General features: G+C 32.8%; 1 protein-coding gene and 3 non-coding genes across 4 annotated transcripts; all 4 read right to left on the reverse strand.

Annotated features, from left to right (window-relative positions):
- Positions 1-7,982: 7,982 nt before the first annotated feature.
- On the reverse strand, positions 7,983-20,576 carry LOC131950800 (eukaryotic peptide chain release factor GTP-binding subunit ERF3A). The gene is made up of 16 exons (XM_059312990.1): positions 20,275-20,576; positions 15,587-15,664; positions 15,128-15,163; positions 14,839-14,973; positions 14,685-14,718; positions 14,353-14,430; positions 13,998-14,178; positions 13,447-13,601; positions 13,195-13,341; positions 12,657-12,750; positions 12,330-12,410; positions 12,108-12,209; positions 10,899-10,970; positions 10,690-10,779; positions 9,960-10,131; positions 7,983-9,774 (listed from the first exon to the last, which is right to left on the reverse strand). The coding sequence occupies exons 1-16, from the start codon at positions 20,477-20,479 to the stop codon at positions 9,731-9,733; spliced, it is 1,704 nt and encodes a 567-aa protein (XP_059168973.1). The 5' UTR covers positions 20,480-20,576; the 3' UTR covers positions 7,983-9,730.
- LOC131950870 (small nucleolar RNA R38) lies at positions 10,212-10,284 on the reverse strand. Its single transcript, XR_009388365.1, has one exon. It is a non-coding gene; the product is annotated as a small nucleolar RNA R38 (small nucleolar RNA).
- LOC131950867 (small nucleolar RNA R38) lies at positions 11,464-11,539 on the reverse strand. Its single transcript, XR_009388363.1, has one exon. It is a non-coding gene; the product is annotated as a small nucleolar RNA R38 (small nucleolar RNA).
- On the reverse strand, positions 11,971-12,049 carry LOC131950866 (small nucleolar RNA R38). Its single transcript, XR_009388362.1, has one exon. It is a non-coding gene; the product is annotated as a small nucleolar RNA R38 (small nucleolar RNA).
- Positions 20,577-23,083: the final 2,507 nt, after the last annotated feature.

Genomic DNA, 23,083 nt, shown 5'->3' on the forward strand with positions numbered 1-23,083 from the left:
TTGAGGCTGTTTACTTTAACTTAAACTAAACCATATAGTGTAGACAATATAGAGATATATGTTAATTCAAATGATTTTAACTGTTCAGTGACAATGGTTATAGACATTTTTTTTTTTAAAATAGACAGCTGATGTGTTTAAAGGAAGGTAATTTCCTTTAACTATGCTGGACATAATTTGTTTTAATTTGTGCCACAAGAAAAATATTAGCATTTTACATATTTTTTGTTATATATATATATTAAATTCATTTCAACATTGCCAATTATTTTGAAACTGTAGATCACTATTGGGCAGTAGTCAGTTCATACTGAATGCAACTTTACCCTCTAAGGCCTGATAGTCCATATGAAAGAGGAAGTAGAGTTTTAATGTTTCTACATCCTTGTGAACGGCTTGTGTGCTCAGCACTGATTTTAACTGTGCCCAGCTCCCTTTACTGTCCCAAGCTCATGTCAGGTACCCGTTAGAGCTGGATAGACTCAAGGATGTCATGTGAGTTAATAATTGAGTTTTACTATGCCATCCAGAGTATTTGTGACTTCATTCCTTTATCGCAGGTGTATTGACTAGTAATTGGCAATACTGCTTATTAAACTTTAAGAGTCTTTTAAAATTCTTTCAGCTGTGATAACCCAAACCCTAACAATAAAGTCTTTCATTGCTATTGTTTTAATTCATTCTGCTGTTTTTCATTGAATCAATGGTTATGATTTAGTAGTATATTTTCAATATCTTGACAATTAGTCTAGTCTAAATAGAATATTTTGACTCTAGTTTCAGATGGATTGTTAAAATATGAGAAAGGTTAAAATGAAAGAGATCATCATGCCTCTGTTAGCTCTCTATAATATTTTCTTATTATCTATATTTTAGTGTACATTTTTTAGACTTTACCTTTCCTTCTATGTGTGTCTGATTTTTTTAATTTTGATGGTTTTATAAGTAGTCACTTTTTGCTAGGTGGGATACAGCAGACATTGTGTAGCTATACACACACACATATATATATATATATATATATATATATATATATATATATATATATATATATATATATATACACACACACACATATATATATAATATAACTTAGAAGCAATTGAAAATTGAACCAATGCTTGCGATGGAAATTAATGCATACCTTATTTTACGTTCATATTTAGGTGTGTAAAAAAATGTGTGTAGTAATTCATGTCATTACCACCAGCCTCAAGGGATGATTGCAAACAATATTAGACAGCTCTATGTGGATTTGTGTATATTGGTCATTCATAATATGCTACACAAGGAGGGGGGGAGGGATTCAAAAAGTTTGGGGGAGGGGGTTAGCTTTATGTAGATGCCCACAAGTTGAAATAACATCAATATACTGGTATGCTACAAGATGGAACTATGGTAGAAGATTTGGTACTTAGGTTTTCAAAGGATATTTTTGTAACTACTTTAATGCCTTTATTCATCACTAATACTTAATCAATAGTAATACCTGGCATCTAATTTATGTTAATTTTTTCAACTGGAGTTTTGTTTTAAAAGCACCATTAACATATTTTAGATTTAAAATAGTCTTCTGTATTTGATACTGATAGCGATATTTTTTTACAAGCTTTTATTTTGTTTGCGAGGTCTGTTTGTTTGTGGCAAATCTCATAACTCAAATTTGACCCACTTCTAATTCAGCGATTTTGTTCAAACTTTCCAGACGAGCTTACCCACGCCGTAGGCATACGCCGCTATATAGCTGTTTAATTTTCTACGTTTCAGTAATTCATAATTTGTGAATTCAGCACTAACAATGCTGCAACTGAAAATATTTTGCTTTATAACACTCAGTAAATGACAGTTTACACAGACGAGAATGAAAATATTAAGCAGAACCTATTACCTCCCTTTATTTTTAAATAGTTTAAAAACTAAATTATCTGCCCCTAATAGCCGTCACTAATTCCACCCGGCTCTACAGTTGTAAATATCTGGGGTGAACCACAGCTCACCAGACTGGTTGGGGTGGGAGTGGTAGCAATATGGTCTGTTGAGCATTCTTGGAGAGCGATGGAGTGGGCAGATAGGCATGTGTATACATGGTGTCCCACATGGTCCCTCCATGAAGAGAATTATATATATAGATATGTTTCACTTTGATGATGATACAAGTCTATCTAGTTATTAATTTAATTTCATGTTTAACTAGTCATTAAAACTTAATTAAACGGTTCTGAAACTAAGGGGAGATTAAAAAAATTAAATCACTCTATACTATAGATTACTACATTCAATAACAGAAGAGGAGATAACTAGCTAGACGCTATCACCCTACCAGTCTGGTGAGCTGTTGTTCTCGGGAATGTTTACAATCATAGAGCTGGTCGATCTAGTTGAAGCTACTAGAGGCAGAAATTATAGTTTTTAAATGGTTTGAAACTAAGGACAGGTAGCAAGATTAAAAACTATCCTTAGCTTTATCAGTTTGCTGTTGTCTGTAAATTGTGGTCACTGACGGTAGCTTTTCATGGGGCAGATAATTGTCTTTTAGACATTGTGAGCTACTGATGGTGTTTTAAAGCAAATATTTTTTATAGCAACAAGCTTTTAAATGCACTTACAATAAGAAAGTAAAACTAATTTACTTTCTTAAATAAAAGCTGTTGTCGTTAAAATTGTAAAAGATCTCATGAGCGACCAAAGCTTTTATTAAAGAAAGTAAATTCGTTTTTTTTTCAGTGCATTATAAGCTTGTTGCTATAAAGGTATTATGTATTTTGGTTTTTTTTTAACTTTAATAAGGGCAAATTTTTCAGCTCTTTAGATAATGTAAAAAAAAAAATAATTTTTAAAAATGTGTGGATTCTAATTTTATACGTAAATTAACAGAAAGTGACAAACTTTTCTTCACTTCAAACTTGCGCAGTTGATTTATTGCATTTTATAAGACTATGAACCTAATAATATCTGTGTAATATCAGGAAAACTATTACATTACTTATTATATACACTTGGAGGATAACTATAGACACCAAGATAGCTTCAAAACATATTATTCATACACAGCAAATCAGCAGCAATAAATATTCCTTCCAGGCTCGCTGAAAACTCACTGACAACTACACAGACCACATTCAAGGGACATCACAAGGTATATATATATATATATATATATATATATATATATATATATATATATATAAAATAAGGGACATAAAAATAACTAAAATGATAAACATTGCACATTATATTAAATGCACATGAAAATTCATTAAACCCATTTACATTCTAATATTTTTTTAGCTTCCTGCATGTGTAAGAATATTAGTTTCATTAAATAATTACCTAAAAAGGCTTTTTAAGAAGAAAAAAAAATTTACAATGTCCCCTTAAATAAAGAATAGTATTAGCTGTCCAGTCCTTTGAAAACACTAAGACAGCTATAGTATTACACATTCATCTATTCCTAGTTAAGCAGTTTTTTAACTTAAATTTGCTAGAAATAATTTTTTTTTACAACAGTGACTTAACAAAGATATAGTCAATCTTGCCTGGAAAAAATGTTAAATATATGGCAACTGACAGCTGAATTTTTTCGTCATATTTTTATATAATTCCATTGTTTTTTATTTGATCTGATCACAAGCTGAAAAATAATTTTCTTTCCTGATCATAAATAAAAACTGGTTAATACTTTATGGGTCCAACCTGAAAAACACAGCATGTGCCTTAACTGGTAATAAATGCTTGCTATATATATATAATCAATAATTTTAATGCATTACTAAAACATTTGCATCTTGCAAAGTATAGATGGTACCATTTTAATATTGGGTTGAAAGTTTATTTAAGACTGTCATCATTTGATGTAGCACAAAGTCTAATGACAATATCAAATTTATTTTTATCGGTTCTATACTCTTTTTTTATGTAAAAAAAAATTAAAATTGTGTATTCATCTTTATGATTATCTTCTAAAAATTTGCTCACACTTAATAAATATGCATATAACTATGACTTGTTGAAGCAGTATAATGTATGGAATGTATTTTCTCCAATTCAATAACATTACATGTTTTAATATATTTGTGGGTATCTTGCAACACTAAAAAAATATGTATAATATTAATAAGTAGACCTGCTACTTGTTATAGACTTTTTTAATTTAACAAAAACATGAAATTTAATCTGAAGCATACACTACACACATTTTCACATTCATAAACCTAGACTTTCTTGCTTATTTTTTTTAATTTATTATTCACGGTTTCAAATCATCATGTTCTACAAGCCTTCTTCAAAATCTTTAATCTTATAATTATATCAATAAGACTTTAAAAATCTAATTGAACTTCAATAAACTTGTTGAGTTTCAAGTACCAATTTTTTAATATTTGTGTGAACCTTGAGTTACAGGCTGCATAACTTCTTGCAACAAGTTAAAACTTATTGTACTAAACATGTTTATGACTATGTTCTATGATGGGTTACATTTTGGCACTGGTATGTTTTGTTTAATCTATGATTACAGTATTACACTGACTATAATAAGTTATATTCATAATCTTATTAATAATGATTTGCAAATGCAAAAGAAATGTAGATTGTAGTTTAAAGAATAATTAGTTTTTTAATAAATTATTCTCTAGCCAGATGGTTGTTCTTTGAAGATGTCTCTCATTCTTAATTACTTGTAATAGAACTTTTTTTTCTTTCTGTTTTAGCTGCAGTGGTGATTCAGTAGTTAATTATAACTGCTGAAAGTGTGAATTTAATGTAATTTCTGCAACAATTTTTTAAACAGAACTTGACTTTGTTAGTTTAACTAGTTTAAGGGCACACAGTGGAGAGTTCTGGCTATATTAGTGTCTAACAAGAGATCTTACATTTACAAAAAAAATTTAAACGGTATTCTAGTTCTAGAATATTTATTTAGCATCATTACATCAAGCATTTAAAAATTAACATTTATTATTAAATTAATATGTGAATTATATCATTTTTTTAAGCAGTGGTAAATAAAAATAAAAGTGTATTTTCTTGTTTTCTTACTTCATACTATCTTACCCATTGCATGCTGCTGCAGTCTATTCCTTCACATTGGAGTGACGGAACATTTAAAAGGCTTTCATTTGCATGCAGGGTTCCCACAATTTTTTTATGAGAAAATTCCCTGCATTTCCAAGTATAAATTCCCTGCTATTCATAGAAATTCCCTGCAATTTTCATATAAATTTCATCACACACCGTCACAAAACTACGGACCCCCCCCCCCTCCCCCCTCCGAGTGTGACGTCATTTATGGACGACCCCTAAATGGTAATATGAAGAAAGAAAGAAACTAAGGGGTGATCCATAAATGAAGTCACGCTTTTTTTTTGACGAATTTTACATTCCCTCCCTCACACATCGTCACAGAGTTTCTTCCAGGCAACTCTTCGGAGGGGGGCTTTGCCCTCCCCCCCCCGAAAAAATTCTACAGCCCCCCCCCCCCCGAACGAAATGAAATTTATATAATATATATAGAAAATATATACTTTTAACAGTGTCCGCCACCCCCCCCCCCTCGAAGAAAGTCTATCGCCTCCCCGAAAATTTCAAGTGCCCCCCACCGGAGAAAAAAGTGGAAGAAACACTGGTCACAAAAAGCCAGACCCCCCCCCCCCCTAAAATGACGTTACGATCCCCCTCAAAATTGCAGTTGAAATTTTTTTAAACATTGATATTATTTTTCCAAAATCTTGTCTGAACTCTGTCAAAATAGTGTACTTATTAAATTCCTATTACAATGTATTAAAACAATTTTCTAAAACGCGAAATAACGTCTAAAATTCATTTTCTAACATTGCATTTTTACAATGCAAAAGTGTCGCACCATCTGAACCCCCCCCCCCCCCCCCTCCCCTCATCACCAACACCGTCACAAAATTACGGACCCCCCTTCCCCCTACGAGTGTGACGGTATTTATGGACGACCCCCTAACATCAGAGCCAAGCAGGCCTATGGTGTCATCCATAAACGACGTCATGCTATTTTCGACGATTTTTTTCCCTTCCCCTCCCTAACGTCACAAAAAGCCAGAAACCCCCCCCCCTTTAAAATGACGTTACCTCAGCCTACGACCCCCCCCCCCCCCCATCACGCCAATTTAGCCTTACCCTATCTATATATATAGGCTACGGAAACGTAATAATAAACACGATTTCTAAAATCATATGTCAAAAGTCTTATTTTGTTTTAATTTTGCTAACCCGGAAAACTGATAATCCGGAAAAGAGACACTCCTGAAAAAATAGGAAATTGTAGCAATGTTCGCAAATCATGGGTGATAGTGATAATAGTTTTGTGCGCTTTAACTCTTAAAAACGAGAACTGTCGAAACTACATTAGGCTAGGCTTATGCCTAGTCCGAATCTTGCAATATTTGGGGATGAAAAAAATTCCAGTTCCAGGCTATTCGTCAGATTTCCCGGCCGGGAAATTTTATCTTAAAGTTCTTAACTTGCTAACTAAAGAGAAAAAATTTCTACATTCAGCTGTAGATCTATTAATAATAGTTTCTATAAAATTTCTATTAACAGTGCAGTTTGATTAAAGCTAAGTAAGAGTTTGGTGTTACACAGTGAAAAATTTACCTTCTTTACCTGTTATGTTGAGTATTTTCAATAATTAATTAACAATGAAGCTTGTGCTTTTATCCACTCAAAGTAAAAGGTGGGGTAATTAATAAAATAATATAATTAGTGAGCAAACTGACACCATAAGGCTAAATGTCACAACCTTTGGGGAGGTACCACATTGGAAAAATGCAAATTAACATAACAGTCAATAGACTGCAAATAAATAGACTCAAGTAAATAACTGTAAATTCGATACATGCAGGTTGGCTTCATTAGTTAACGGATTTATTCTGCATGATTTAATTTAATGGTCTAATTTTATATTCGTATTAAAAATTGTTTCTGACAGTGACAGACCATAAATGAATCTGAATGGTAATGTGTTGGACATTATGTTTATTGTTATAGTAGTTATACATTATACTATACTTAAATAGCAAAATCACAATTTTAAAATCTGTCAAATTTCTCTCTCAAAGTAGTCAACTATGGTATAACTAGAACACTTTTTTTTTCTCTAGGTTTTAGCTCATGACATTTTAATAGATTCCAGTACAACCTTTTTGAAATAGGCCTACTGTAGGGATCTACTGTGACTGCTCCATGCAATGGGTGGTGGGGTTATAGGGGGTATAATATGGGCTAAATTTGATTTTGCCATCCTTCCTATTTTCTTTTCCTAAAACTAAAAATGTATTCATGTTATTCCCCCTTATCCATTTAAAAAAAAATATTCATAGGGTCTGATGAATGTATGATTTGTGAGGGTAATTTTTAGCAGGCAAAAAATGAGTGTCATTTAAAGTAACTGAATGTAAAAGCATCAGAAACAAAGTATTTGGAGTGTAAGAGAATTTGGTTGAATGAATAATAATACAAAACAAAGTGGAACTCAACAGACAAGACTTCACAGGTGGGAGACTGCCTTCCAGCAGTCAACATAAAGTGCAGAGCAAATTGTACTGGATGATTAATATTAAAGTGTTTTAAGTGAGAGTTGTTGAAGGTACATGCTTATGTTTTACTTTAATGGTGTCTTTAGAACAATTTTGACTAGTATATTACAGCTTTCAAGTCTCTGTTCAGACTTGTGGCTGTAAAACAAGATAGTCCACTCAGCTCTGATAAGTGGACCGTAAAAGCTGATGTCAAGAAACATGAACTCTACTTCCTTTGCCAAATTAATCACTAGAGGAACTAGACTTGAATTTAAAAATAATTTTGACCTAACATGAAAATAGTAATAGTGTAGATAAATATACCATTAGAGAAATGAACCAATAGGACTTAAGAATAGTTTGCATTTTAAGAATGAATAAAACAATAACCATACAGTAACAGAATGTAAGCAATTTTTCAGTCTGACTAAAAAAAAGTGGATGGAAAAATATTTTATTTGCTTTTCTGGTGGTATGAAGTTTCATCCATCTTTAACTTTTCATACATGAATGTAACATTTGATTGTACAAATTAAATTTCCATGAACAATATAATAAATTGCTCCAAATAATCAAAACCATTCAAGAACAAATTTCCACTGCAGCAACAGATACACAACTCATTTAGTAGTAACTGCTTGTAGAGATAAAATTGTAACATACATGTCCACTCGTCTTCACTCTAACCATGTGGGTTTTTAAAACCATATAATCTGAAAGTTTATTCTAGCAATCAGTTTAAGTCCAGATAAAAATCACATTCACATTAAATGATAAAACAATGTCATTGCATTCACTCCCATAAATATACATATCTGGAATTTTACATGCTTACAAATAAGTATTTAATAAATACTTAATAAAGTCACTGTACAGAAGCATAACTGCAAGGAAAATATCACCAATATCAAGCTTATTAAGAATACAATAAGGCATGTAATTATAAAGTAGCAATTAAATTACCATGAAGTTTCACCAGCAAACTTTAAATGCCCTTTATTCAAATGTTGAAGATATTGCATACATATTAAGTAAAACTAACTTCCCAATTAATTTGTACAAAATACTTTTTGAAACTAAGAATTATTCCGCCCAAACAGCTATTCAGTTCGCATACCCAAATCCAATTTTTATTACCCATAGATTTAAATTTCTTAATGTAACATACAGATGACACCACTGCTGTGGATATTTGCAAATTTCAAAAGGTGCATAATCAGATGAGCATTATATTTTATAGGCTTTCAGTTGCCACTCGCAACTTCAGGTAAGGTTTTGATAAAGGAATTATAATAGCCATCAAACTCAAAATTTTCCATTGAAAATTATGGCAGGGAACACTAAATTTGAAAGCCCAATCACCCAACATTTGATTTGATGCAATGTTTACTAGTAATTAGGTCTTAAACGGTTATCAGCAAAATAAGATTACATTTTGTAATGGTGCAACAAACAGTCAAGTAATGTGCATCAATGCTAAAAGTGATCATCTTGCATTACATTATGTAATTTTTTCAATTATTGTACCTCTTCTTAAAAAAAAAAGGTATCCACTTAAACTAGCAACTTTTGAGTTTCCTTATTTCTTAAAGACTTATTAATTTTATCTCCTCGAAAGATACTTCTAAAGTGCTTCTAAAGGCAACACGTTTCAGATGACGGGTATAATACTAAACAGATTATCTTTTCACTCAGTGACTACATTTTAAAGAAATAAATAGCACTAAAATTACACAGATATATACAATGTACTTTGCAATTTAACTATATTTAAAATTTAATTACCATAAGGTTGGCAAACACCAAAACCCTCTGAGATGAATAGTAAGTTGCGCAATAAATTCTATGCTTATGTAAATCACACCAACTTCACAACATGCACATTATCAGACAGTGCATCAGTTGGCAATCATTACTGTTGCATAAAATGTTAGTTTCTCAAATTTTCAGAACGAGTTTGTGCATTCCAACTCAGAATCTACTCGTGTAGATTTAAATAAACCCCCTAAAAGCCTGAAACATCTTACAGGCACTAAAACTTTTGAAACATGAATAATTAACAGTACTTTCGTGTTAAGAATTTGAGACAGTCTATCTTTTCAGATAATGTGTCAAAGTAGGAGGGTATTCTGCCTAGGAGGCCGGTGTCCTGCACCTAAGCAGAGATCAGCAGTTGATTGCACTTCTCATTCTATTATCTTGAGAACTTTTCCAATGGCAATAGTTTTAACTAGAATAAAAAGAAACAAAAACAAATAAGAAAGACTAGCAATTTACGATGAAATCTAGTTGATATTGTTAAAATAAGTACCTGTCGTAGCTCTGCAATTTGCTGTTGCATTTTTATTATGTCATTTTTCTAATGTCAGTGATAAGACCACTCCAGTCGGTCCTAAAATACATTGATTTACTTACGTTCATCTCTAAGAGTAAATCTTCCCATTTGAGGAAAGTCTTTGAAAGTTTCCAGACAGATAAGACCACCATTCACTTCAAGTCTTGCAATGCCTGCTTGGTCTGGTTTAATAAATCTTGGGCGTACTTGAGTTTTTTCTCCTGTTTTTTTGTCTATTAGGCAAATTAATGCCTATATAAAAAGATAAATCAACTTTATTTAGAATGTGAATTAATTGTAGGTGTGTACATCTGTAAATAAGTGAATCATAAATCTACCTCAGATTTTTTTATTTCAACCACACAAATAATATGACAGGGATAACTTAATTCATCATTGGTAGTATTACAAATGTTTTAACTTTAAGCACATGAAGTAAGTTCTGCATGCTAAGTTAGTTTTCAATCGCAGGGTCTATCTGTTGGTACTAGTTAATACCAGATGCATTTGATTATCTCACCAAGGTTCATCTATCTAGGATAATTATTATGACAAGGTTTAATGCAACAAATCTTGAGTCCACTTGCTAAACCTGCTATGTCACTTCTGACTGATTTTGAGGAAATTGACTTTAAAACTTTGTTAATTAACCTTAAGATTTTTTAAATAATAATAAATTTTTTAAATATATATTTTTAACTTTTTTAACAAAAATTAGTATACAGCTTTAATTGCCTCTTAATTAAGAAGGCTTTATTTTTTTTTCAAAAAGTGGACTACGCAGGTTTTGAAAAAGTACTCAAATAATACCTTAAGAGTGACTTCTTCAACACAGGTATGAATGTGCAAAATACAACTGTATCCAGCTGAGATTATTGATTTGTATTCTAAAATTACAATCTGTAAAAAAAAAAAATTAAATTCAAAATTAATATACTGTTGAAAGGTTTCTATAAATAATTTTCTCAGTTATTGAAAAGAAATGTGTATGTTCATCTACAGATGAAAATTTGTTTTACCTGAGCATCAAAAATTCTTCCTGTGTTACAAACATTTTCAGGTGAGCAAAGGACAAAACCAGGAGAAACATCCTTGTAACGATAAAAATAGCTTTATTAAACATTTATATATTTTAATCAAAGCTAACATTCGGGTACTTCATTAAAATTACAAATTCAAACATACTTGCTGATTTTTTTACAGCATGCAGTTATTTAATGAACATTACAAGTACAAATAGGATACTATTTCCACAAAAAGGTAGTCTTAAATGCAAAAATGTTAGCACAAGCTATAATCATAAATTGTCATTGTTTCAGAAAACAAGGTTAGGTACCAAACATTTACAAACAATGAGATTGTGATCTAATGCTCAACTAACATTTTAAGAAAAAAATTAAACTTTTTTTGCTTATTGCATGTATACACATTTTACCTAGTTGATTTTTCATAAAAACCTTTTAAAATACAAACTGCTATAGAATATACAATACCAGTTAAAACTGGTCAAATGTGCCCTGTCCATTATACAATGAATCTTTAAAAAATACACTAACATCTATTGATGCTAGTTGATTTGTTAGCTGCAGCCTCAGATTAACTTTTTCCCCACAGAACAAAGAAATTAAGACAGGGATAACTAATATCATCACAGGCCTAATTCCATATATCGTTTGCTAACTGCTATTTCTTGATCATGAGATATAAACAGGTTTAAAATACACTGAACCAAGCCTAATTTCTGTATCTATTATAATGAAACTAAACTGATAGTTAACTAAAAATATTTGTATTAATAAACTGACACACTGATTCATATGGTTTTTTAAAATGAAAATGTTTGTTTTAGCTGTAAAAGCTAATGTAAAAAACTTTTTATTACATTTAACAGGTCTCATTAAGATCTCAGTCAAAATGTATTCCACCTATTTACCATATTATTGCTGCCCCATCCTCTAATAAAAACAAAAAATCTTAACAGATAAAAAAACCTTTCCTTGAAATTAAATCATAGAAGCTGAAAAAAATAATACATTCAGAATTATTGTCTTCTATATACTATTACTGAAATTTTTTTAAAAGGAATTTCACCACTGCCTCAGAAATTGATTTCCCCACAGAGCATTTAGCTATTTTAAGACAGGGATAACTAATATCATCATAGGCAATCCGTAGCGATTTACTTTTTAACCAGTAAAACACTGGATGATCAAATTTAAAGTATTTACCTCTTCTTCTACACCACTGATTTTTAATCGCACATTTTCACCAGGCATGGCATCTTCACTTTCATCTTCATCAGATACTATGTTCATCACCCTAACTGGTGTCTGTAGAAAAGAAATAGGCATTAAAAACTTAGATTAAGCTCTACATTCAGTTTTCTGGACTCAAGCCTTACAAGCGTATAATATATTACAAGTGTTACAAATTTCAAAATAGATTTTTACCTTATTAGGCATCATTAACAATTTTTGATTTGTTGTTACAACGCCAGATTCAATTTTACCTAAGACAATTGTACCCATATCCTGAAAGGTATTAAAAACTTTAATTTCACAAGAATTATGAATATTGGTCAAGTGCACACTGCAAAATATTTTTAATAATGTACCAATGTGACTGGCAAAGCACATAATAACATGTTTGCTAATTAACATTGATTAATTAATGTGACACACATCAATGGAACTGGTGACAATTTAAGACCAGCTGGTAAGAGTGTGACATGTTCAAGAGAAAATTTGTAATAAAAATATGTCCACAAAAAAACTAACCTTGTATCTATCTACTAGTGGGACCCTTACAGGTGCATCTTGTGCTCTGCTCATAGGAGGCATCAAGTCCAAATATTCTAATAATGAGGGTCCTCTGAAATTTAAAATGGCTCACGAAGGTCAAAAAAAAAAAGGTGAATTTTGGCAGATCCTTAAAAATATAAACATAATTTGGATCTCAGCCCTATTAGTGTAGGTGAGATTTTTAGAAACAAGAAATAATGAGTTTTTCAAAATTTTAAAAATTCTTGACTCGCATTGCACCCAATACCAGAATAGAGAAAATAAATGCATTTTTAAATGTTTGTCTACATCAAAGATAAAATAATAAAGAAACAGAAATAGTACAGGCATTATATTATGCCCAGCCACCTCCACTTTCCCTAAGGTAAGGTACCCATCAGAGCTGGGTGGACTTCTGAATTGAACATGGACTTTAACTCTTGCAAAACCAATTTACTAACTCGTAGCCAGCACAATTTAAGACATACTGAGTTAACACATTTACTTAAAATGAACTTTAAAAAATACAACTTACGTGTACCAAGGACACACCGATTCATCAGGAACAGTAGTGAGATAAGCCCCAGTTAAACCAGAGCAAGGCATAAAGTACAAATCAGTCTTTGGATTAAAACCACATTTGCGAAGGTAAGGGAGCAATTTCTCTCTGCACTCTATAAACCTAAGAATATAAAGTTTTAAAACCTCAAAATTATAAAACCAAATCATGAAAGCACGTTTATTTTATGCAATAAAATAATCTGATCTGATGTACAATTGAACAAACCTAGCTTCATCCCACTCTACTGTAGGGTCATCCATTTTATTGATAAGCACTACTAAATGTTTAACTCCAGCAGTCTTGACAAGCATAGCATGTTCTCTTGTTTGTCCACCTCTTTCAAACCCAGTTTCAAATTCACCTCGTCTTGCAGAAATCACCTTAAAAATATTTAAATAATTTTTAAATGCTGACAAATTTTAATGAAATCAGTATAAGAGGTCTGGAAAATGTACCAATGTGACTGGCAAAACACACAAAAAACATGTTTGCTAATTAACATTGGTCAATTGATTTAACATACTTTCATTCAACTTGTGACAATTTAGACACAAGCTTAGAATTGCAATTAATATGTCATGTGTTTGATAGAAATTTAAGATGTGAACCTCCAGAGTTGATATGTCACTGTACACTATGTACATTATGGCAAACACACAATAGTTAAAAACCAACTTAGGGAGAAGATCTAAAGGTTGCACTCTTATTAACCAAAAAGTATAGTGGTTGTATTTGTCACAAAATTACTGTTACATAGCCAATAAAAATTTGCTTACCAGAATAGCCAAATCCGCTTGAGATGCACCACAAATCATATTCGGCACAAAACTTTTATGACCAGGGGCATCTAACACAGAATAATGTTTCTTCTCAGACTCAAAATAGGCTCTACCAACTTCAACTGTTTTACCTTTTTCTCTTTCTTCTAAATTTGTATCCAAAGCCCAAGACAAATACCTACAGATAGAAAAAAAATTACATGGAGATTTCCATACATAGATTTTTTTAGACATCTTTTTTACATATAATAGTGAAAATTTCAATGGCCTCTTAAACATAATTTAAAAACATTAAAGCGTGTTGGATAAGCATGTTAGCTACAGAATTAATATATATTCAACTAATTTTTACCAAGTTTCTCTGTTTTTTTCTTTGGCCTCTCTTTCATACTTCTCTAATGTTCTTTTATCTACCATGCCAGTGAGGTATCTGAAAATGTTAATATGCTATATGCAAGAGGAAAATCTAAATATATCAAAAATCAGGTGGAGTTCTAAAATCAATTTGAGTTAGTCCAATACACATGACAACTCAGTACTTTTATTTCTAAATAAAGCATTCTTTACTTTTAATTTGTAAATATTCTTGATTATTTCAGTTTTGACTGTCTTATTCCTATTTTATGAGGACCCGAAAGAGGCATTTTGACTGCTTATACACATTTAAATACTTAATCCACTTACAACATATGGCCACCAATAGTAGACTTTCCAGCATCTGAAAAGTTAAGTATAAATGCTTGCATAAATTTAACAGAAAGGGGTATTCTGAAAACATATTGCCAATCTTTCCACACACAAAAAAAAAGATTTAAAAAGAAATTATTTAAAGGCTTACCAACATGCCCAATAAAGACCACGTTAAGGTGCTCTTTACGAACTTTAGGCTGCCCAGGAGGTTTTGGTTTTTTCACTGGTTTTATCTCACTGTCTTCTTCATCCATCCCATCTTCGTCTTCTTGAGCCCAATCATCTAAAATGAGGGGAAATGAAAACAATGTGTCAACAGTTCTGGACAAAGACTTTCTAGAATACCAACATTTTTATGTACAAGCAGTCAACACTGCTAAAAAAAAGTTATTCTACAATAGTGATGTATCTAGTAACCTTATTCCATAGTAGCTTACCTATCTCACCATTTCCTTCCATATCCAGCATAGCAGCTGAAATTGACAAATACCATTATTTATTAACTGTCCGGCATGTAAAATTAAATAGCAGAGAGCACAGAATAAGTAAAATACAAAAACTGAACAGCTTCCCAACCATTTAAATACAGCTTCAAATTAAAAAGCTTCACAAAAAAAATATTTTAAATAGTTTAACAGCGGGCGTGCAGATATAATGTTAATCATTCATTAATCATTGTCATAAGAGCATTTTAACCATCACAAGGGGACAACATAAATTAAGGTAATTACTAGGAAAATGTACCAAATATTTCTGACAATGTCCATTATTAATGGAATTGTGAATGAATTTTGGCAATAATGTGGCACACAATTCTTCACACACATGGAACAAGCATTTACCAGAGGTGGGTAAGCATGTGCTGGCTTTTTAAATCATTAGCTAACTAGCCATACCTTTATTATCAGTTTCCATCTGATCTTTTGAATCTGTCTCTGGTGGAGAACCCTCATCATTTATATCTGGCTGTGGCTCTAAATAAAATATAATTATATGCTAAAACACTTAATAAAAATAACCTAAATAGTTATGGGGGAATTTTTATACCTTTGTCCGATTATAGAATCTTCTTAAAAAAGGAGTGTACGGTTATTTTCATATCGGAAATGTCACTATCGTGATTTTGTATTTAATAAAATTTCCAATATCATTACTCGTGTGATTGCTTGCTTACATTTTCTAACATGTGGGCGAAAAATCCTAAAGTTCAACAGGGTAAATGAGAGTTCAGCATACATCATAGAATGAATTCAAGTTCAATTTGAGATCGGCTGTGTTGTCACCCCCCCCCCCCCATTCAAGCAAATGAAAAACAGACCTACTGTTCATTTTTATAAGTTAACATAGGCTGATGTACTCTACTTTCTGGCATGCTAGATAGCGGTAAAAAAAATTCCAAAGAACAGTTTGATCTACCATCTGACACAGTATTGTCTTTTTAGAAGTAATATATCTAGATTCAATAAGATTATTTTTTTCAACTTGCGCCTACCTTTGGTGTTTAATAAAATATTTCAACATTTGAAAGGATGACATGGGAAAAAAATCGGTGATCCCAGTTTCCCCGGATGGAAAACAAGGGCTTGAGACGAATAAAACCAACAGATCAAAGCTTTTTATAAGGCCAAGGCTATTCCCAGCCGACTGTGAATAGCCCCAATACCGCTATTCAGTCAGCTGTCATTTCATGCTAAATACGACTGTGAATAATATCTTAAAATAATAAAAGCATTTATTGTGACTGGGAAGTGAGGTATAGATTAAGAGAGCAGTGCTTTTTTATTTTGTTATATTTTTATAAAAAAGTTATTACAGTTAAAGTTTAGTTTAGCTTTTAGGCTCATATCAAACATAGATCTAGATCTATCTGCTACAGGCTACGTCGGTTATAGACGATCAATTATGCACACTAAATCTATACACTAGAATAATAGACACTAGAATAATAGATCTAGTAATTTTTAAATAATACTAATTAAGCATCAGTTTGGTAAAGTTTAGTTGGTTGTTCACATTGCTATTCACTTACCAATTATCATTAAAAATTCACATTATCACATAGAGTAAATATCAGGTGAAATAGGATGTCCTTTTTCATCAGCTATAATTCAGTTTCCATCACACTTTTGTGTTTTTTCTCTTAGCAAAAATCTACTGCATATGTCTTTTTTGCTGATATGTCAACAATTACGTCACAAAAGAAAAAAAAATTAACAAAATTAGCCCTTCCATGAGTAACTAAAGTAACTGTGGAACAAAATTTTGATAATACGCTTTAAAGACATACATTAAGTCATAGCAATATGTCATCTGATGGATTTGAACCCCCACCTTCTGGCACTACAGCCACTGTCCATGACCGCTCGACTACACATCTTCATGCCCAGTTGGGTATTTTTAACATTAAATCTATCAAAAACGGTCACGACTGTGAATAGACACTTCGTTTTTAAAATTAGGTTAACTAGGTATAAATAGCTTCTTGTGAGGGACACTAAATACTGTAGTTAAGGCTATTTTATTAAAGCTATCAGGAGAAATTTGGGTGGCTGAAGCTGAACCTCACTGCACCATCGACTTGAGCTAGACTAGCGTAGATGCTCTATATTTGAATCTAAGTATAGAATCTATACAGTTTCTAATTTTTTCTGATGTTTTAAATTATTTTGATCATCTGCTTCTAGATCTAGTTTGTGTCTCTACATACAAACATGTCTAAGCAAATGTTGCGTTGTTAGTGATTGTTACGTCCCTTGTATTATGTATACTAATATTATGGTTGCGTCCCTTGAGTGTTCACTGGGTCATCTGTGATGGGTATTTAAAAAATTTAATGAAAGTCTTTTTTTGTGTGGTTTTGCAAATCTATTAATTAGTAGTCTGGCGCGTTGCTTAGATGGCTGGATTGACCTCTGACCCTGAAACGTCACGCGTCGTTTTTAGACGGTTTTTACGTTTATTTTAGGGGTCCTATCCACGACAAATGAAAAAACGGTTAATCTCGCAAATTCTCATCATTATTTTAATGCAGAATGCTAATAAAATGGATAATATGCCTTAGAATGCCAGAAAAAATTGAGAGATTTGTTGTTGTAAATAATGAGAGGATTTCTAGTGGAGCGCTCTCCGTAAAAACTGAACCGCCGCTAAAAATGACCGACCTCCGGGGAAAACGGCCCGACCTCCTCTAAATTAATATATAATTGAGATATTTACCTTGTATATTTACATTATTATTGATTCTGGTTTCCAAAATCTTATCCCAAAATGAGGTACCCACGCTGACATTTCTATCCGCTATTTTTAGTATCATGACGTCATTGCTACGCTAGTTGCCAGACTGAAACAACTAGTTTTTGTTTTTTACGGAATGAACTGTTAAGTCTAGTATTTTAATTATAATTCAATTGTAGCATGTGCGGAAAAAGTAAAATTATGGACATTATTGTTGTATTAGTAATTTTATTTGTATATTGATTTTTTCTTCACTGTGGGCCGACAGCTGCTGCATTCGTGACCGGTGGTTAACCTCGTCAACGCTGCGTGGCCTATTTGTTTATATAATCAGTGATGCTCGTTCAGTGGCCTTTTTCAGAGCTAGGCCTAATTACGGGCGATTTTTAGACTTAATTGATCGCCGTTAGCCCTTTTCATTGCTGCGTATTTTAAAAAAATGCTCGTTCAGCTGCCTTTTTTTTTTGGCGCTAAATAATCTGTTTACGGTCATTTTAAGCGTTTATTTATTTTTTTAAGCTAGACGTAGATCTAGTTAAATTTTTTTTTTATACAGCTGGCTGTCTAGCATGCCTGATATGTGAACTTTAAAAAAAAATGACCGAACTTTAAAAAAAAAAATGACCAGAAGTAGGGAAGTAGGTCTGTTATTCAATTTGCTTGAAGAAGGGGGGGGGGGGAAGAGAAGTGAAGACACGGACCATCTCGTGTACGCGTGTTCATTCTATGACGTGTACTATAGGTCACGGTGACCCCGCGACCGTGGTGGGATTTTTCATCCACAGGATAGTAAACGTAAGCAAGCAATCACGCGAGTGACGATGTTTGGAGATTTTATTTTTAAAAAATAATCACATACGTCATGTTTTCAAGATGAAAAGAAAAATGTAATGTAAAAAAAAAAAGACACTACCATGTATGAACCTCAGCTGCCACGCTGTTGACTCAATACAATGTGAATTGAGTGTAAAATGTATTTGTATTTATAAACTATCATAAATATTACTATCATATTATTTTAAGCATATTTATTATTTAAAATTAGAATTTGAAATAAAAATATTTATTATGGTCATTTGATTTATGCAGGTGTTCATTACTTCATAAAATGGTATGAATAACATGTAGAGTAGAATTTAATAAATAATAAAATAACTAAATCTAGTTTTATTATCAACCAGTTGCTTTTTGTTATTTTCCGGTGAGTAAATAACCTAAGCTGACGCAATTACCATGGCGGGAATTAAAAGCTCGTGCACAAAAGTCCACGACGTCATGTTATGCCGGTCGAGGGCCAAGAACGCTGTTTTGTCATTCATTTTCCATTTTTGATTAATTTTCAAATTCTCTATTTTCTCGTCAACCGAGTAAGCTAGATATTTAAATGAGGTGTCAAATGTTCTCTTAAGGGGTAAGGAAGTTAATGGTGTATTTGAAATAACAGAATATTTTATTTTAAAAAATCCATAATTCAACCTATTAATTAGCAATACAATCAAAAACACGAAAAGTGTAAAATATTTATTTTAGTTATTAAAATTGGATCAAAACATAAAATACGGTAGTTAAGCTAGCCGGTGCTGCGACCGCAGGCAAAAACACAAAGTGACAACTCGGAAAAAGATTTTTCGACCCACCGTCTCCACCTAGTCGGCAAAAGATAGTTCTGCGCATGCGCAGTGACCTAAAGACTAGGGTTAGGAATAGGATTAGGGTTGGAGTTAGGGCTTGAGTTCTGCGGTTGTAAACACACGCATGCGCAGTACCATAGAAAACATTGCCGCGAAGGCAAGTCATAGGTTCTCTCCATTGCGCATGCATATTTTTTCCGTCTAGCATCGGCCAAAAAAATATCGCAAGGTCGTCACTAAAACAATAAACATCTCAAATTCTATGCGTAGGAATACAAAATGACTCATACATATTTGAGTAGAATGGCAGCTGAGTAACATAGTACTTTCGGTTTGAAACAGTTACAATTTTGAAAATAGTGCCAGATGAAAATCTGGAGTTGGGAATTTTCCGCTTTGTGTGATCAGCTTTGGAACCTAACTCAAGATTAAAATTAATTAGGAGACCAATTAAATTTAGAATTTTAGATCAAGCTCTAGATTTCTGATTACTAGGTCTAGATCTAGATTCTAATTTAAACTTTATTTGGAAGCTAGAGTCTAGATCTAGATTCTAGTCTAAATGACTAAAAATAACAATCTAGGAATTCTAGTGCCTTCAGCCTTCAAGGTAGGTTTTTTAGCTTTTTTATCTAATTTTACTAATCTAGATTGTATTAAGTATTGAATGTAGATCTAGATCTATACATCTTGATCTATAGAACAGCCTTCTTGGATACCTGTTTCTTCCTCGTTGTGTTGCCCTTCCTCGGCTGTTTCTGAATCTGGCGGATTATCAACCGGGACAAATGGAGGAGCAAAAACATTTTGACCAGGCGTAAAAACCGGAGCGTTAACGTTTAAATTTGATAAGGGTTTTGAAATATCTGATACATCTGATTCCCATGAATCTGGCACATTCTCTTGTCCGTTTTGTGACGCCATTTTAGTGAAGAAAAAAAAAAGAAATTATTCAGGATTGACGCCGTATTTCACCACACTTTCTATCACCGCGTGTAAGGTTCATGTGACGTCAGAAAATGTTCACATGCGCAACTGAAATAACACCGGAAGGTATTAACACGAGATAGCTTTCACAAATAAAAATAATTTAATGATTATTATTTATTTATTATTTTTATTTATTTAAAAACGAGTTTTTATTTTAATTTTTTGCTTTGGTGCATTTTATTTTTAAATTATGCATTTTTTTCACTAAGACATAATAAAACTGCGAGTTTGTTTTCGTCTTTAAATAAAAATAATAAAAAAGCGAAAACAATATTTGCAAATTCATCTGCAAAAGTCTGTTTTAAAATAAAACAAATAGAAATAAACTTTATAGAATCTAGCAGGAAGTTTTTAAATTTACTGAAAATAAAAAAATAAAACTAATTTGTTCTTTTACATCAATTATGATAATAGCTTTTGTCGCTCATGAGATCTTTAGTATATTTTAGCAATGAAAGCTTTTATGAAAGAAAACTAATTAGTTTTATCGTCTTATTTTCAGTACATATTTTCAGTACATTTTAAAGCTTGATGCTATAAAGTTTTTTGTTAAATGTTTTATTTTCTACTTTTTAGTGATTTTTAATTTATGAAGTCGACAGGACCAAAAATATCTATATATATAATTCTCTTCTGGGAGCCGTTAGAAAACAAGCTGCAAGCGCGCCTTGCAATCCCCTCTCTTCCTCTCTATCGCTACCCCCCTCCCCCCCCCCCCCCTCACAATTTCTGGTGAGCTGTGTTCACGTTAAATGTTTACATAATACAATCATATAGCCGGGTTTGGTGACGGCTATTAGGGGCAGATAATTTAGTTTGAAACGATTTTAAACTTAGAGGAGGTTACTAAGAGCAGGCTGCTTTCACGGGGGGGGGGGGGAGAGAAGGGGGGTTTAGTGTTTTAAAGCAAATATTTTCAGTGACAGCATTGGTACTGTCGAATTCACAAATTATGAATTACTGAAAATGTAGAAAAAACAACAACTAATTAGCGGCGTATGATACACCGCGGGTCGGCTCGTTTGCTTTAAAACACCATCCGTAGCTCGCGATATCTTTAAGACGATTGTGCCCCTTGAAAGCAGGCAGAAGACTTGAACTTGGGGCTTTGTGGACCATGCATCAGCATCCGCTCCCGAGGTTGATGGACCGGCGTCGAGGAGCGGTTCCTACTGTTGCCTCCTAGTAGTCCTAGCCTTACTTGGGCAGTTCCCGACGAAATGATTCATCATCTTCTTCGCCAGGCGATCGTGCTGTTCACGCCTTTTATACTTATTTGAGCAAGGAGAAAGAAAATGACAGACCGGGGGAAAATGTAACAACAGCTAGTGGTAAACTCACTGTCACACAGGTGTACTGAACAATAAAATAACACAGACCATTCCACACACACACCCAAAACATTTGAATTGTAATCACTCAAAACATTAACAACCAAAACCACGCACTCTATACATTGACGCCAGCTAACACGATGCTTCCGTCTCATAACTATTGCGGCCTCAACAATCCACTTAACGATTGCAATTATATTGGATACCGTTCTACTCAAGGTCTAGTGGTAGTTCACAAACCGACACTAGATAACCAGTCATTTGCAAGCATATTTTAATACTGTAAGATCAAATAAAGTACGTTTAATACCATTAGCAATCATGTCGACACAAAAGTGCGCCACAGCATGTGTCATAAAAAAAATGTACAATTCAAGAAAGTGAATTCGATATACCATTGTCAGCTTTTAACGCCTCTGTTGGGATGTCGTCAGGTCCAGAAGATAGTCTTCCTAAATCTCTTGTTGGCTTCTAGTAGTGTTTCTTCCAGACTTTTTTCCTCCGGGGGGGGGGGGGTAATTAAAAAGTCTAGTGACAATTTTAGCGCCATTTCCTTATGTTATCTAAAAATAGCTCTGTCGTAGCGTAAATCAAGAGCAGGGTTAGTAAAACCATTGGTTAGTTATTAAAACGTTTTTTATTAATTTTTTTCAGTATTTTACATGTTTTATTTACAATAGAGTTACATGACTAAAAACCATTGCGCGCCTACTGAACGTGATGGCGCAGCCATGGAACGCGATGGCGCAGCTATTGAACCTGATGACGCGTGTGGTGTGGTTGGAAAAAATGCCTACTAATTCGGTCCAAATTTTAATTAATTCAAAATTTTTTTTGTGATCGAACGAAAGGATATTTTTGAAAACTTTCTTCGGCAATATTGTTCTAAATTATGGCAGGAATCGATTGGTACATGTTTCAAGTCGCTTAGTGGTCTGGTTGCCGAGATATGGGCAAAAAACTGCATTTTTTCGAGGTTTTTTGGCTTTTCCGGGAAATCCATGAAAGAAACCCGTAATTTTTATGGCCTATGTTCATCCTCGTAACTTGCTTAACATAATTGCTTTTGGAACTAGTCATCGATATTGCTTCGTTGAGGAGGAGATACGACTTAAAGCCCGGACACACATTCATCCATACATTCATCCATTCATTCATCCATCCATTCCCAGAAATGACGAGTTAATAAACGCAATTCTCCAGA

The sequence above is a fragment of the Physella acuta genome, unplaced genomic scaffold, assembly GCF_028476545.2.
Source record: "Physella acuta isolate Inbredline_101_S28 unplaced genomic scaffold, ASM2847654v3 ptg000781l, whole genome shotgun sequence".
Taxonomy (NCBI): domain Eukaryota; kingdom Metazoa; phylum Mollusca; class Gastropoda; family Physidae; genus Physella; species Physella acuta.

Coding starts and splice junctions, on each gene's coding strand:
- LOC131950800 (XM_059312990.1), bottom strand. CDS start 20,479: ATGGCGTCACAAAACGGACAAGAGAATGTGCCAGATTCATGGGAATCA. Junction 15,665..20,274: donor ACACAACGAGGAAGAAACAG/GTATCCAAGAAG, acceptor TATTTTATTTAG/AGCCACAGCCAGATATAAAT. Junction 15,164..15,586: donor GATGGAAACTGATAATAAAG/GTATGGCTAGTT, acceptor TGTCAATTTCAG/CTGCTATGCTGGATATGGAA.